The following is a 17,248-nucleotide window of genomic DNA, read 5'->3' on the forward strand; positions in this document are numbered from 1 at the left end:
TGAATCACTAGCCCGGCTACACATCAATTTGGATGTTTTTGAGTGGCGTATATTAATTTTTTATAGTTTGACCCATCTTATCATTGGATAAGCCAGATTTTTGCAATCAATATGTGGTGCATGTGTTGGAGAAGCTGGATGTCAGACATACCTTGTTTGGCCTCACAATTCTCAATTCATTACTTTCTAAAGAAAAAACTAACGACCAGGCTGTTTAGGTAATCTCCCCTCCCCCCCCCAAAACCATTATGGAATCATTTCAGTTCGTAGAGGCATTATTTGGTAAAATTCGAATTTCCGAGGCATTTTGCTGCAAAATTCCTTTTCTTAGGTCTTTGACATATGGCACATTTGATTTTGGCCCAAAGAGAAATAACACCATCCTTTTTATATTTTTCCCAAATAACCCTTCTATTTCCTATTTCAGTCAAAAACCATCCTTGATTAACATTCGTTCACAAAAGGTTACGAACCTTGTTATAATTGATTGTTGACTACAAAAAAAGAAAAGAAAAAAGAACACCCTTTTACCACACTTAGGATGGGAGAGGGTAGAGTTAGGAAGAAGAGAGAAGAGGTTAGGGTTAGGGTTGGGACTTTGGGAGACGGGTAATATAGGAACTTTCTAAAAGATTTTGCCAACCTTACCAGGTTTAGCTTTTCCATAAAAAAGAAAATAATGGCAAGGTGGCTCTCACCATATTTACCAAATGGAAGGAGTTATCTAAAAATAATGCATTAGCGAGGTGTTATTTGTCTTTGGGCCAAAAGCCAGGTTGCTATGTGTCAAAACCTTTGTTTTTTTGAGATTGATGTGCCAAAGACAGATTCGGCAATTTGGAAGATGGAGACATACATGGCTATGCAGTGATAAGTCAGCGACTGCGATGCATTGGAGCCTAAATGGTGCTGTTGATCGGATGGGCCCCACTGTTGATGGGGACAATGGGCATAAAAGTTAAAAGAGTTCTTTAAAAGTTCTTTAATAGATTGATCTGAACCGTCCATTAAGTGTAGAACACATTTCAAGGGCTACCATGCAAAAACAGGATTGATCAGATGATCTAATCCATTTCAGACACTGGCCTTATTTTCGTAGCCATCCTTTTTCCAACTCATGGATGGGATGCAAATTATCAAATAGATTGATTAAGTCGTTTGTTAGACGTATTTTGTAGCATGATCTAGACCATCCATATTGGATGCCATTGATCAGATGGTTAAGATCATCAAATCAGTGTCACATTTGAACAGTAGCCCATGAAATGTGTTGGACCTAATGGATAGTCTATAGATCAATTGGTTGGACTGTTTAACTGTCACAATGCAGCTAGGAGCAATATAAATTACAGTGCTCTGAGATCAATGGAGCATCTGGTGGGCTTGGTAGCGTTTACGTGCGGCCTGGCCTCACCCAAGACAGTGCAGCCCATACTATGGGGCCCACCTTGATGTAGGTTTCCTATGTCCACACGTCCATTCATTTTTTCAGATCATTTTCGGGCATGAGGGCATGAACCAAAAAATGAAGCAGATCCAAATCTCAGGTGGACCATACCATAGGAAACAGTGGCGATTGACCATTAATGAGCAACAAAAGCCAAAAAATGAAGCAGATCCAAATCTCAGGTGGACCATACCATAGGAAACAGTGGCGATTGACCATTAATGGGCAACAAAAGCCAAAAAATGAAGCAGATCCAAATCTCAGTGTACCATACCATAGGAAACAGTGATGATTGACCATTAATGGGCCACAAAAGCCAAGAAATGAAGCAGATCCAAATCTCTAATAGACCATACCATAGGAAACAGTGGCAATTGACCATTAATGGGCCACAAAAGCCAAAAAATGAAGCAGATCCAAATCTCAAGTGGACCATACCATAGGAAATAGTGGTGATTGACCATTAATGGGCCACAGAGGCCAAAAAATAAAGCGGATCCAGATCTCAGGTGGACCATACCATAGGAAACATTGGTGATTGATCATTAATGAGCCACAAAAGCCAAAAAACGAAGCAGATCCAAATCTCAGGTAGACCGTACCATAGGAAACAGTGGTGATTGACCATAAATGATCCACAAAAGCCAAAAAAATAAAGCAGATCCAAATCTCAGGTGGACCGGTGATTGACCATTAATAGGCCACAGAAGTTTTGGATAATAATGATATTTGTTTTTTTTTTTTCCCTTCATCCAAGTTTACGTTACCTTACCAACAGGTTGAATGAAAAATAAACATTATGGAAAAATTACAGTGGACTCTAGGAAGTTTTTAATGGTGAGGTGTTCAATCACCACTGTTTCCTATGGTATGGTCCACCTGACATTTGGATCTTCTTAATTTTTGGGCTCATGCCCTAAAATGATCTGAAAAAACGGATAGATATAGAATAAATACATCAAGGTGGGCCCCACGGTAAGGGCTCATGCCCCCCAGGTATGGATTAGCTACTGACACCCAGATGCATAGCTCAAGTGGTAGACTGAGTGAAAGATACCTCATTTCAACACCGAGGTCTTGGCATCGATTCCCTAGTGGAGGTGGCTAACAGTGAAGTGTGATCTAACAGTGGGTGTACTAAAAAGCTAACAAAAATAAAAATAAAAATGGATTAGCTACTGAGGTTGAGTAGCGGGACTTGGTACTCAAGTGACGTCACCAAGTTCTGTGGGCCCCACCATGATGTATGTTTTGTATCCACACCGTCCATCTATTTGGAGAGATCATTTTAGGGCAAAAGCCAAAGAATGAGTCGGATCCAAAGCTCTAGTGGACCCCACCATAGAAAACAGTGGGGAGAGTGACACCCACCGTTAAAAACTTCTAAGGGCCACAAAAGTTTTCGATCAAGCTGATATTTCTGTTTCCCCTTCTTTCATGTCTATGTTAACTTATGAACTGGTTGGATCTCAAATAAACATCATGGTGGACCTTAAGAAGGTTTCAACGGTGGGCGTCACTCTCCCCACTGTTTTCTGTGGTGGGGTCTATTCCAGCTTTGAATCTTCCTCATTCTTTGTCTCATGCCAGAAAATGATCTCTCCAATTAGCGGTGAGGATACAACACATACATCATGGTGGGCCCACATAACTTGGTGACGTCACTTCAGTAGCAAGTCTTGCTACTCAACCTGTCAGTAGCTAATCCCCGTCCATCCAGTGCCAGCCTCGACACCAACGAATTCGATGCAAGATTTCTGACCATCTCTCCCATGTGATCCTGGCCTTTAAATTGGAGTAGTTATAGATGACAAATAGATCAGGGCCATCAAAAAATATTACAGATATGCAGCTAGGATGGCCTTTGACATGTCATAATGAATTGAACTGCGGAGATGTACAGGTAGAGAAGAGATGCTTGTTTACCCATTTGAGGCTAATACCATATGCAGAAAGAATCCATGTAAAACTGGAACCAAAATGGAGAAAGGTAGATTGGAAATCCATGGTTCCCATTTCTTGAGGATTCCGGGTTGGATTTCCAGATCCATGTTTCAGTTTTCCTCTCTCTCTCTCTCTCTCTCTCTCTATATATATATATATATAAAGTGAAATTATTAATCAAAGATTAAGATTAAGACATTGAAGTTGCAGGTCACACAACACTAACATACCTATGTTAGCTTTGGTTGTACACAAATCGAATTTAAGAGAGGACAAGTTGTGTATAACCCATTTTCAATAAAGCCCATGTAACCCAAAGCTCTATAAGACTCACCATAATGTCCATGTGACATCCACTCCATTAATTTCATCCCGTTATGTTAGGATGTAAGCTAAAAAATAAAAATAAAAATTAGAGGATTTCAAAATCAAGCACCCATAAAGCAATAAGAATGAAAAGGTCCACTGTTAAAGCCTTCTTAAAGCTTACCATGATTTTTATATGCCATCCAACCTGTCCAAAAGATTCCCGCCTGAATGCAGGGAAAACACAAATGTTCCCAATCCAGAACTTCTATGGCCTCCACTGGCCTTCGCATGGCGTGCGGATGTGTGGCCCACTTCAATTTTGCATGTGATATGGCAAAACTGGTGATGGATGGAGTGGATGCACACAAACATTGCAGTTGGCCCCACAAAGCTATGGGGTTCCATGCGAAGTTCCTGCAGTTGGAAGTTAAGTGGGGCCCACCGTGATATTTGTGAGAAATCTACACCCTCCATCCGGTTGCCAAATCATGTTAGGATATGACCCAAAAAATAAGCAGATCCAAAACTCAAGTGGGCCACACCACAGAAACAGTGGAGATTTGAGTGTTCTCCGTTGAAACATTTGTGGGGAACCTAAACACCCAGATCCATAGCTCAACTGGCAGACTGAGTGGAGATACCTCGTTTCAACAGGAGTGTGTGTACTGCAATGGGTGTGTACTAACAAGCTAACCAAAAAAATAATAATTTGTAGGGCACCTAAGCTTTTCATCAGGCTAATATTCCGTGTACTTAACTCAAGTCTCTGGCATGCGGAGTCAGCATGCAGGTGGTGAAATTCCACCAGCGTGAGTTTGGGGGGGGGCGTGTGCGTGTGTAAAAAAAAAAAAAAAAAGAGTTAGCGTGCAGGGACGCGAATTGCCTGCGGTGCCGGATTCCTGCATACCTAAGCTAAGTAGGGCCCATTGTGATGTATGTCTTATATCCACTACATCCATCCGTTTTGCCGAGTTTCATTTTAGGACACAATGCCAAACACCAAGTTGATCCAAAAATCAAGTGGACCACCTGTTGAGAGTCATATATTGCATATTACCCCCCATTTATATCTTGGTTTTATGAACATGATAATGCTTAGTATTCTATTTTACTCGTGTTTGTGTTGCAAAGTAAATTTAAATGCTTGGATTGAAAAGAGTGCTAAAAGCATAGATTTGATGCTCAAGAATCACCAAGGCAAGGGATGGACCTTAGGAGACTAAGATTGAAGAATTCACATGCCGAAGATCCAAAAAAACCAAATGAGGAATGAAAAGAATCAAAGATTTGAAGTGAAGAAAAAGAATCCTGAAATTGTCCTGAAAAAACATATTCTAAAACTCTAGGTCATTCTGTGAAATTGCGCAAAGTGGAGTCTATTTTGGAAAACTCCGCAGAGTGAAGTCTATTTTAACAAACTGTGTAAATTTGAGGCGGTTTCTAGAGTTTTCCAACTAGGTGCGAAAGTTGGAGTTCCACAACTATAAATAGGACTCCTAGGATGTTCCTAGGCATTTTCTAGGGTTTTGAGGAGCAAAGCACAAGGGTGGAGAGCCGTCGCCAAGCATTTTTATTCCTTTCTTCCTTAGTTTTTCATGCTTTCTTCTAGGGTTTTAGTTTCAATCATGTCTATGGTTGGCTAAACCTCTTAGCTAGGGCTAAGAGGTGAAGCTTGTAGCATGATGAGATGTTTTTATTGCTTTGATTCATGTTTATGTTGAACTTACTTTGATTTTAGTTTGATATTTAAGGAATACTTTCTGTTTTTAATGATTTATTGTGATTTAAATTACAGTAGATCTGCAATAGCTTTCAGTATCTTCTTTTCTTATTTTGAGATTATGAGATTAGTAAATCCTGTTGTTTGTCATCGTCTCATGGGCATGGTTTGGTGATGGAATCCTTACCAATTATAATAATTCTCCTCTTTTGAAAATTAGGTCAAAGGAAGTTCAAATTTGATATTAATTGCTATATCTTCCAATTGGGTAGGATAGGACTCCAATTCCAATTGTGTTACTTGAATCAAGTAAGGAATCACCTTGATTGCTACAAGTGGATCCTTAGAAACCCTAGTTCCCACCTTTGAATTCTTAAGTTTCTAATTACACACTTCATAATTACTTCCTTTAATTCCAGATTTTGATATATATATTTTTCTAGTTCTACTTCTAGTTGCTTTCAGAATACACACGAGATTAGTCCTTGTGGACTCGACCTCGGTCTCACCAAGATTATTACTGCATCGCGACCCTACACTTGGGGTTGTGAACACCAACCCCACAGTAAACAGTGGGCATCTTTATCAATATAGTAAAGTTTCAACGGTGCACGTGTTTGTCCCCTCTATTTCCCGTGGTGTGGTCCACTTGAACTCTGGATCCGCCTTCTGTTTAGCTTCATGTCCCAAATTGAACTGGCGAAACGGATGGACGGATTGGATATAATACATACACCAAGGTGGGACCCACAGAGCTTAGGCGACTAGCCCACCTAATGGTTGGATAGACCTGATTTTTAGGGCAGCCCATTTTCATGGTGGGAAACTGCTGTGGGTTAGTTGCCATAGACAAACCACAGCAAGCCCGGCACTAATAGTTGCACGGTTTTCTCATCTACAACTAGTTTAGACATTCTCTTTTAAAGGAAAAAAGTAAAGGAGAGCAAATAACATGTTTCTCTAGGAAAACAAAACAATGCATCCAAACGGACAGTTACCATGTGAAACGCATCCCAATTTCCGGGACTATAGTATATCGAAAAATGAAGTGCCTGCCACTGTCAAGGTTGATAGACTTCTGGAAGCTGAAGTCCCACGCTGGCCGCAGATTTATTTAGTGTCCTCTTCACTTCATCTGATCTGTCCACCGCTATGTTGTAAGAGAACAGCAATTCCTGCACAAACATATCAACTAGGTCAGGATTTAACCGGTGAAGTCAACTAGATAAATGGAAAGTGGACTCATGGGAGTGCTCTTAGATCTGGGCTCGCACGTGCTGACATGACACAGGTGCAAGATCGAACCCTCTCATCACATGGGTCAAGGATGCTATAGTCCAAAAATCAGGCCAGCCTTCTCATCTGGTGGGCCACACAAGAAATATAGAATGCGGAGCAGTGGTCTTTTTTAACTACCCATTTCTCTTGTAATCAGGACATCTATACAGTGAGGCCCATCTGATGAGCAGCTTGGATCTCATAAAAGAGCATCATGTTGGCCCGCATGAATAGAAAATCCATCGAGTGCATATGAGTAAGATGTTAGCATAAGCCTATGTTCCTAAGCTAATACTAAATGGTTCCAAAGGCTGCTGTATATTATTGCTTAACCAGGACCACCAAAGAATGGTTTTAAATTTAGTTGGAAACCAAGTCAACTCAGATGAGTCGACTCTTAATGGGTGGAGAACGAAACAAGTCATTGGCCACGTCAGAGTCCGAAACCAGATTGCACCTGAGTGAGTGAGAACAAATTGGTATCTCGGCGTTGTTGAATCTGTAAAGAATCAGTGACATAGCAATACTGGTTCTTAAGAGTCCAAGTTTAGTAGAGATCCTGGTGTTGTAGAAATGCTTATATCTACACTATCTATAATTATATATAATGCGAGCAGCTTTTGAACATTTTCGGCCCCACAATTAGTTTTGTTTGGTCGAAAACTTTGAATATTCAAAGGAAATGGGAAGATGTTTTAAATGAAGTCGAGGGGTATTTTGGGAACTAGAAAATGTGGTTGTTGTCTGGCATGCAAACCAAGTACTTTTTTGTATTTTTGAATTCTTTGATACAAGGAGACTAGGCAACAAAGAATGTGGGGCCCATTGTGATGATGGTGTGAAATCCATACATCTGTTACACTAGCTCATGTTAGAACGTCGATTGGACCACATCATAGGAAAATGTGGAGATGGGTTGCCCATCTTTGAAACCATGAGTGCTCGTCTTTGCGTGTAGCCCACACCTTTGCTACAATCTCTCCCATTTTTTCTACCCCCTTTCCAATTTCTCCAACTTTTCTCTCTCATCCTTCGTATACGTGCATTGCATGTGCTGCTTCCCCTAGTTGGCAAAAATCTTCACACCACTGGTTTTACAGCGTGTAGCCCACAACTCCGTTACCCCTTTCCAATTTCTCATACGTCTCTCTCTCATCCACGCCACTTCCCTTAGTATATATAACAAGAGAAGGTAAAGGCAAAAATCTTCACGCCATTGGTTTTGCTTATTGCTAAAATTATGCATTATTTAAGGACATACGAAGGTTTTGAACTATATTAAGGACATTCTGGTAACTTGGAGGTAAATTAGTATGCTTTGGCCAAGCATAACTATTTTTTCAATAGAGGAAACACTTGATACTCGGGCATCATGTGATGGTTGATACACTCGCATCGAAAAATTGTACAATAGGCGTACAAGAAACTCAAGTTAACCATTCAAATTGTTATCCATAGTTTCATGAACCACAAACCAAAATGTCACACTAATTTGATTATATAAATGGCCAATTGAGGGACATTCAATAGACATTGCAATGAAAAATATCTGATGGTCTGAATTTACTATCTGTCCACTAATCAGAGGTTAGGATTACTTGGACAATATGATATTTGGATGATGTGTCATTCACAGTGGGTTTTTGTATATGCCATCAGTGCTTGTATGAGTTCTAAATGCATGCATATCAAGTGTCATAGTCAGCCAGAATATTAAATAACTCCCCCTTTATAATTGTTCCACCCCTCTCCCACCTATTGCAAAAAGCTCTCTACTATGTGCCATTATTACTAGTTTGTATAAAACTACAGACAGTCTTTATGCTTAGTAAAAACTGCCGCTTTTTCTTTGTAAATTTGAGGTTTTCCTTCTCCACCATTAGGGACAGTTATAAACAAATTTTCAGTGTATAGAATACTGAGTTGGCAATCTTCCCTACCCTGGTTATGGTTTTACACAATTATTTGGTATATCTTCTCCCATATTTGTACTTTTCCCAAGACGAGAAATGTCAAGAATGAGATTCAAGAACCATGCTATCAGACCAATACCTGAAACTGGCTCCTTAGAACAATTCGGCCATCGTTCTCCCATATTTGAACTACGTAAGTTACTGGTCAAACAAGACTTTGATATTTGTGGCTTAGGATCCATGGCTTCTAAGCAAAAATCTATCGGTAAGATCCATTTGGCATGGAGTCTCTATCGGTAAGCAAATCTGACATTTGGAGAATGGCCCTGCTAGCGGTGTGGTGGGCGATGTGGAAAGAGCGAAATGAGATATGCTTTAAGGGAACTTCTAATTTGGTGGGGTCTATAGTGGCTAAAATCCATTTCTATATCACCGAATGGGCCGTTTTTTCTCTTCATACTTCTGTTTGTAGTTTGTTTGCTGAGAGAGTCTGATTTGCTGATCCCTCAGCGGCTTTTCTCTCTCTTGTTTTCTTCTGTTTCTTAATGAAAGTGAACGTTACTTCTCAAAAAAAAAGAAAAGAAAAGAACCATGGCTTCTAAGGATTTAGCGTCTATGATCTCTAGGGATAATGCTTTAAGGAAACTAGCAAATGGCATGCACAATGTATACATGGGAAGAAGAGACCAGAAAGTGGAAACCAAAACTCGCAAGTGAGATGGAGAGGGGATATCATAGCTCACGTGCCAACATGGCATACATGTGTGAGATCATAGCCATTCATCAGATGGGGCCTGCAGTGAACATGCTTTGGACAAAAAGGAGGCAGCTCACTCATCAATTGGTGCACTCACTTGGTACATATAACATAATTGCCCTCTCTCTCTCTCTCTCTCTCTCTCTCTCTCTCTCTCTCTCTCTCTCTCTCTCTCTCTCCCCTTTATTTTAGGAAATTTCCCAATTGAGCAAAATTCCTAATTGCATCCTCTATCTTCACACACACATATATAGGGACCTTTTCACCTAACCATTTAAAAAAAGGCAAGAATACCATCTAAATCAATCATAGATCGATGAGAGAGAAAACCATAAGAGAGAAATTTCCTTTCCCACTGAATGCCGGTCACAGATCTAAATTGATCCCCCTGCAGGCAACCATCTAAACTATCGAATTTGAATGGTGAAAGCAACCTTTCTTTTCCTTGGTGGTCAGATCATGTATCTCTGAAGTGCTTCCCTATATTCTGTTCATGGTCTGATTTGCATTGTCGTAGCAACTACATGTATCGTGATTTGCTTAAACTTTTTTTTGTGTGCCCAACAAGTATAAGATTTACACATACTCATTATTTTCAAAATCATATTTTGTGATGCAGGACACATGATTTAACGCTAACATGCAAGGTGGAGATTATGAAAGAGTCCATATGATGGGGACATCATGCGCACATGCGCACGCACGTCGCCTCCCCTACGCACGCACGTACGGAGGGCCCCACCGTCGATCTTGCTCGATGATGACGTCCAGGGAGGGCCTCCTAGTTAGAAGACGAAGTTTTGATTCAAAAGAGTGGGCCCGATAGTTAAGAAAAGCCCATCATGGGATCTCATGATCGTGGCCCACTAGTCGGATTAAGTTCATATTTTAGGTTTTTCTTATTTATGTTATTTAAAACATCATGAACGCTTTAGATTTCTTTTATTAATTTTTATTTTGGTTTGCTTCATCGCCAAATAATAGGTTGCGCATATGGCGCGAGTTTTGGGGTAGAGGGTTTTCTTATAAATAGGCACCCCTTGTAGTTCTTTTAATTCATTGAAGTTGAATAAAAATTCCAGCGTATTTTTCTGCTCTCTAAGTTTCTGAGTTGTGGAAAAATTCAAGTGGGTGTGAAGCCCTCCATTTTCGAAGGGCTAACTACCGTGGTGCGAAGCCATGTTTATCTCAATCCGCCCTTCCATCTTATTTCATCCATTCTACGATCATCTTCGCTTCAAATCCACTTGTTTTGCATTTGTTCGTCTCTCTACAGCTAGTTCCAGAATCTGGCCCTGCAGGAGGACTGAAACTTCGCGGAGCACCACGCCCCGACTGCACATCGGATTGCGACGAAACTTGGAGGGTTTGAGGTCCCCCCCTGGCCGACCAAGGTCAAGGAAGCGATTTGGGGATTTGGGCCCCCACCACATGTGCGGCCAGCCTACTGCGCACATAAGCCAGGCCTTGGCCCGCTGTCCGCACGCAGGAGTTGTTCCAGGTTCAGGTTTTCTTCCTAATTTTCTTTATTTATACCTATTTTCATAACCCTAACCCTAGATTGCATCTTCCATAATTTATTTGTCCACTTTCTCACCCTAGGGTTCCTTGATTTGAAATTGGAGAATCCCTTGGATTGGGGACTGATTGCTATACATGTGTGGTTGAATTCTATTTCACTTTGAGCATTGTTTGGTCTATAATTTTACTGATCCAGTCCTACCCTGTGTAGGCCTGGACCCATGCAGAATCCCCTTTACCTAAATATTTGATCTCTTATGTGGGATGTGGAATTATTATGTGATCGTTTTGCATTAGTATGATCTAAACCTGAATTCTTGCATATCATATTTCAATTTCATGTCCTGCATCACCATAAAGTAATTCAATTGACAAAAGATGCTAACCTACCAAGTAATTAAGAGTAAATAATAGGAAATAAAATCTGATTTAACGTAAATCACATGCCCACATGCACATGTAATTGAGTCAGGGTGGGACCCTGTTGGGTTGGGTCAAGTCGAGTATATACGAATTCAGGTTGGGAATGGGTTGGACACCTCTGGTTGGAATTTGGGTCGGGTCAGGTTGCAGGTTGGGTCCTTCTAAGGTAGGGTTGAGGGTAGGCTCAGATTGACCCCAACCCAACGCAACCTGCCTGAGTTGCACCCCTAGTCAACAGTCTCCATTCAGCAAGGAGAATTGCAGACATGTGATGGATGGAATTGCCAAACAGAACTGGTTTCTGAACCATCGGCCACATCAAATACGTTCCACATAGATGGTCCTGATTGATACATCTCCTTTCTATGTGTACAATAGAGAGAGAAATCTACTGTTTTCCATCTCAACCATACCATTTCAATGTGAATATAGTCTAAGTAGTGTGAATTTCGGACATTAGAGCTACACAGGCAGTATATGCTCTTAAGCTACCACAGGTGAGAACATATGTATTCAGAAGAGAAAACAAGACAATTCAACTCATGTTAGACAGATAGCTATACCTTGTGATGATGCACACTGTTCAGCAAACACGTGTAATCGCGGGCAAGCTTTATTTTCTGTTGAGCAGCTGCATCCGACAATTCAACGCTGTTCCGGAATTCTTGAGTTACAAAATCTTTGAAATGTCTTTTGCTTCCATCTTTTCCTATGTGTTTCACAACAGCTTTAAGAAGGTGGCGATATACCTTTGCAACTTGCATGGCTTCCAAGCTCATTTCTGATTACTCTGAAAGGCCAAAACAAATTGCAGACCAGTAAGTTGATATGAATACCAATAACTAGTCATATCTCCCAACTCCATGATTTACATGGTGTTAAAAAAGGTCATGTACATGTGAAGGAAATGATCAGCCTCATTACATGAAAGAGGGTGAATCAGTCCATTATGGAAAAAAGAGGCTATGTCAGCACTGTTACGGGCCACTATGGCTGTTACAGGCCAATACGACCGACCATAAAGGGTCCATTTTGGAAACTTCTCTCTCTCTCTCTCTCTCTCTCTCTCTCTCTCTCTCTCTCTCTCTCTCTCTCTCTCTCTCTCGCTCTCTCTCTTTCTCTCTCCACTTTTTCCTTCATTTCAACCACAAAGGAAGCTTAGAAACAGATTTTAAACTAGATCCAGGTCTATTTTGATCAAAACACAAAATTTGAGTAGGAATCAATGAAACTACACAGAGAGTACCATTTTGAGAAATATTTGATGAAGGTTCAAGCCATCATGTTTTTTTTTTTTTCATTTTCTTTCCATATGCTTTTGTAGTATTTATATGTAATAGGCCCTAATCCACCAAATCATGCCTAATTTGTGTTTGATCATGACCTATTTGGTTGACTTTCAGCAGGTCAAGCTGACACTGTCAGATAGACAACATTCTTTCCGAAGAATGGCCTGTTACACCATTGAATACATGTCCAAAACATTTATTATTATTATTTTTTTTAAATAAAAAAAAACTGCATATTTGGGATCCTCTCATATTTTAGAAATTTACCAATAATTTTTGGGATTTTTTTCCAAAAAAATAATAATAATAAATCTTTGAGAATTTTTTCTCCAAAGTAGGTTGCCATCCAAAGTGAAGATGTCATTTTGGGCGACATTTTGGCCTATCTGTGCAGCATTGTGTATTGAAATTTTATTTTTGGGAGCAATGCAATTCCATACAAAATTGTGAATTTTCTTTTCAAGATTACATCCAAACAATTTTTTTTTAACTTGTTGATTGTAATCAACCTATCTATTAGGGATCATTTGGATGCCTGTAAATAGAGCTAATTGTAAATGATTTACAGGTAAATAGTTAACAGTCTATATTTGGATGCTAAAAAATGCATGTAAATCATTTCCGCTTTCAGCCCCGTTTGATTTACAGGCAAAAAACTGCAATTTCATTTACAGGCTCCCCATTTACAGCTTAACAGCTATATTTTCAAATATTGGCTCTCCATTTACAGGACTTAAACAATTTACAGGCTATCCAAAGTGTTTCCATTGTCGACCAAAAATCGATAATATCGCTGTTTCCATTGTGTACGAAAATCGATAATATCGCTGTTTCCATTGTCAACGATTTAAATCGATAATATCGCTGTTTCCATTGTCGACGAAAATCGATAATATCGCTGTTTCCATTGTCGACGATTTAAATCGACAATATCGCGTATCGCTGTTTCCATTGTCGACGATTTAAATCGATAATATCGCTGTTTCCATTGTCGACGATTTAAATCGATAATATCGCGTATCGCTGTTTCCATTGTCGACGATTTAAATCGATAATATCGCTGTTTCCATTGTCGACGAAAATCGATAGTATCGCTGTTTCCATTGTCGACGATTTAAATCGATAGTATCGCTGTTTCCATTGTCGACGATTTAAATCGATAATATCGCTGTTTCCATTGTCGACGAAAAATCGATAATATCGCCGATATAATCGGTGTCGCTGGACCGGCGATACCGAAACACCAAAAATTCTTTTCTCTTCCTAATGTCGACGAAATATCGGCGATATTTTCGATTTTATCGGAAAAAAAAAATATAGTTACCAGCGACAACTCTCCCTACTATTTAAAAAAAATCAAAATAAATATGGAAAAAAAAAAATCTCTTACCTTTTTTTCTCAAAATCTGCCCGTCGGAGAGGCTTTCGGAGGGATTTGGTGGGCCAATCACGGTCGATGGCGCCGGATTTTCAGAGGTAAGAAATCCCCTTTTTTTTCTTTGAAAAGAATAGATTTGAAAGAAACCCGATTTCGGCGAGGTTGAACGAGATTTGGGTTGGATTTGAAGAAACAAAAAGAAGAGAAATTTCGGATTTTTTTTTTTAAGAAAAAACGATTGAAATCGTCGTTTGAGGATTTCCAGAGAAGATGAGACGAAAGCTCTCTCTTTTGAGAGAGTGAACTCGGTGCGACTTCGGCCTTACTAAAGATGGTGCGGCCCTCACTGTGGGGCCCACCTTGATGTATTTTTTTAAAATCCATGCCGTCCATAAGTTTTTTCAGACCATTATAGGGCATTAACACAAAAATGAAGCAGATCAAAGTATAAGGTATAACATATTCTAAGAAAGGGTAATGGTTGAACCTCCACCATTAAAAACTTCCTCATGCCCGCAGTAATGTTTTTCTAATGTTTATTTTTCATCTAACCTGTTGATAAGGTCACGTGAACCTGGATGAAGGGAAAAGAACAAATATCAGGTTCGTCGAAAACTTTTGTAACCCATGAGAAGGTTTTAATGGTCCACCTAAGATTTGAATCTGCTTCAATTTTGATATCATAATCTAAATTGATTTTTAAAAATATATGGACGGCGTGGATATACAGTAAATATATCAAGGTGGGCCCTACTATAAGTGTCTCACTGTCTTGGGTCGTACCAGGGCTGCACCGAATCCATTCTCGCCCCTGCACCACCGGAACCACTAATTGGGTGGGAGTCAGTAGGGTCCACTTAGATTTATGCACTACAAATCCACACCATCCATCTATTTTTACAGATTATTTTAAGATATGGTACAAAAGATTAATAAATAAATAAAAAACTCAAGTGGACCACACCAAAAGAAACCATGGTCATTGGGACGACCATTAAAAACTTTTTAAGGTCCACCGTAATGTTTATTTACCATCCAACCTATTGATAAGTTCATACAGATCTGGATGAAAGGGAAAAAAAAAAAAAAAAACAAATATCGGCTTGATCCAATAATTTTGTGGCCCCTAAAAACAAATACCCTCTTTATTAACTGTTACATGGGATTTTTTTTACCATGTGGGTGAATTCTGGTACATGGGCCCCACACACAGGGACCCATCTAATCAATGGTTTGGATCACTTGATAAGGGGCCCCTATGGTACAAACTGAAAACATTCCAAATAGTACTGCATGTATGTACCATCTCCTATAAAAGGTCCAAAAAGAAAAAAATAATAATAAAAATTGAACCATCCAATTTAATCAATGGTTTGGATTGCTTGATAATGGGCCCCAATAGTAGAGTGTGACAGATGGTACCCAATTGGAGCCAAATTAAATCAACGGCTTGGATCACTTGAAAATGGGCCCCAATGCTACAGACTAAAAATATCCCTGTCTGTATCATCTCTTATATTACCTCTAAAAAAACCATTTTTTTGAAAAAAAAGAAGAACCAATTAAAATAAATTCAAGAATAACCAAGATACTATTTTAGCTGAGAGAGAGATTACGTCTTTGGTAGAGAATGGAGGAGTAGAATTTCAACCCAAGAACTGCGACTTGCAAGGCCAGCAGCGGAAGAGAAGGAAGGACTAAAGAGGAAGCGGATTAGGTGTTACCCGGGTCACACATTAGTGGGTGTTACCCTTACCGTGTGGGTCCCACCTTGATAAATGTATTACATATCGACGCCGTCCATCTGTTTTGACATCTCATTTTGGGATAATATTACAAAAATTAAGAAGAATCAATTCTCAGTTGGACCACACCGTTGGAAAAAGTGGTGAATGACCGTTAAAAACTTCTTGTGGACAACAAAAGTTTTAGATCAAGCCGTTCTGTCTATTTTCCTTCTATCCAGGTATTTCTTTTCTTATCAACGAGTTGGTTCAATCACCACTGTTTCCTGTGGTGTGGTCCACCTGAGATTTTGATCTTCTGAATTTTTGGTCCGCTGAAAAAATCGGATGGACGGCGTGGATATACGAAAAATAATCAATGCCCAAACCCAAGATTGAAAAATTCGTTGGGCCGTGGCCTCGCTGTTAGGGCTGAAAGTCGGCCGGTTGGGTCAACCCTATCCCAACTCAAGGTTCTTGTACCTCAACCCTAACCCAACCCAACCCAGCCCAACCCAAGCGGGTTCGGTCAGGTTGGTCGAGTGGGTACATGCTAATTTGTTAATGAATACATTAATTTATTATATTTTAATACACACCTTATATTTTATATTTATAATTTTATTAATTATATATGTTGTTATTTATCGCAAAGAACTTCATTTATTCTAAACAAACAAGCTAAAATATAGGACAACTACTCATTTAAAAGTCATGTTGTGTAGCACACAATCTATTTGGAAGAGAAATCCAACATTTCTTGTTAACTTGAGTCATCAGAAATGATGAGGACCAATGAGATCCGACAACACTGGAACTTCCTATGTCTTCAACACATACAATCTGCACTTAATTATAATTTATAAGTAACTTATATATTGACCGGGTTTAGGTTGGGTTGGGCAATCCAAGACCTCAACCCGATCCCGACCCAAGATTTATTGGGTTGGTGTTTGTATAGCCCAAGCCTGAGATCGGACTCGATAGATCTTACCTAAGCCCAACCCAATGCCGAATCAGTCACGGGTTAGTCGGGTTCAACCCGCCCAACTTTCAGCCCTACTCCTGAAAAAATTGATGAAATCCCTGTTTCCCACTTGATGTTCCTAATCCATCCGTTGATCAAGCGGGACATGCATGACATAACAAATAGATTTTTAAACAAATGAGATGAACGGTCCACATGGATGATGCATGTGTTCCCTAACAAAGGAGGAATAGCACCTTTGTAGGGTAGAACACGTGTGTAACCCAGCTGACGGGCTAAACTAACATGCCGAAGCCCTATTGGGCCATACATACAGGCCCAAGCCCAGGTATGACTGGCTCAAGCCCACCACAAAGCTCGGCCTAGTGGGCCATTGTTACGATTGTCCCACGGAAGAGATTTTTGGAGTACACTCCATCCATGATATCACCCTGGATATCAATGGTCTGGATTATTGAACCGTGGGTCCCACTTGTCAGAATCAAAAGCCTCAGTACATTGCATCACGTATCCATCGCACATACTTCAGGGTTAGGATTAGAGCTGTGAATGGGCCG

The 17,248-nt window shown here is 39.9% G+C and overlaps 1 protein-coding gene across 2 annotated transcripts; it reads right to left on the bottom strand.

The window, feature by feature from the left end:
• Positions 1 to 6,288: 6,288 nt before the first annotated feature.
• Positions 6,289 to 14,280, bottom strand: LOC131227641 (uncharacterized). Of its 2 annotated transcripts, none has more exons than XM_058223446.1 (3): positions 13,994 to 14,280; positions 11,876 to 12,103; positions 6,289 to 6,595 (listed from the first exon to the last, which is right to left on the bottom strand). In XM_058223446.1, the coding sequence occupies exons 2-3, from the start codon at positions 12,089 to 12,091 to the stop codon at positions 6,482 to 6,484; spliced, it is 330 nt and encodes a 109-aa protein (XP_058079429.1). In that variant the 5' UTR covers positions 12,092 to 12,103; positions 13,994 to 14,280; the 3' UTR covers positions 6,289 to 6,481. The 2 variants fall into 2 exon arrangements, with proteins under 2 accessions (XP_058079429.1, XP_058079428.1); XM_058223445.1 differs by having other exon boundaries at positions 11,876 to 12,100; positions 13,992 to 14,280.
• Between the last annotated feature and the right edge of the window lie 2,968 nt (positions 14,281 to 17,248).

The sequence above is a fragment of the Magnolia sinica genome, chromosome 15 (genome assembly GCF_029962835.1).
Source record: "Magnolia sinica isolate HGM2019 chromosome 15, MsV1, whole genome shotgun sequence".
Lineage (NCBI taxonomy): Eukaryota > Viridiplantae > Streptophyta > Magnoliopsida > Magnoliales > Magnoliaceae > Magnolia > Magnolia sinica.

Bases quoted from the DNA above. Each gene is read 5' to 3' on its own strand.
- LOC131227641 (XM_058223446.1), bottom strand. From the start codon at position 12,091: ATGAGCTTGGAAGCCATGCAAGTTGCAAAGGTATATCGCCACCTTCTT. The intron at 6,596-11,875 runs GTATAGCTATCT...ATGTTTGTGCAG, and splicing joins ACAGTGTGCATCATCACAAG to GAATTGCTGTTCTCTTACAA.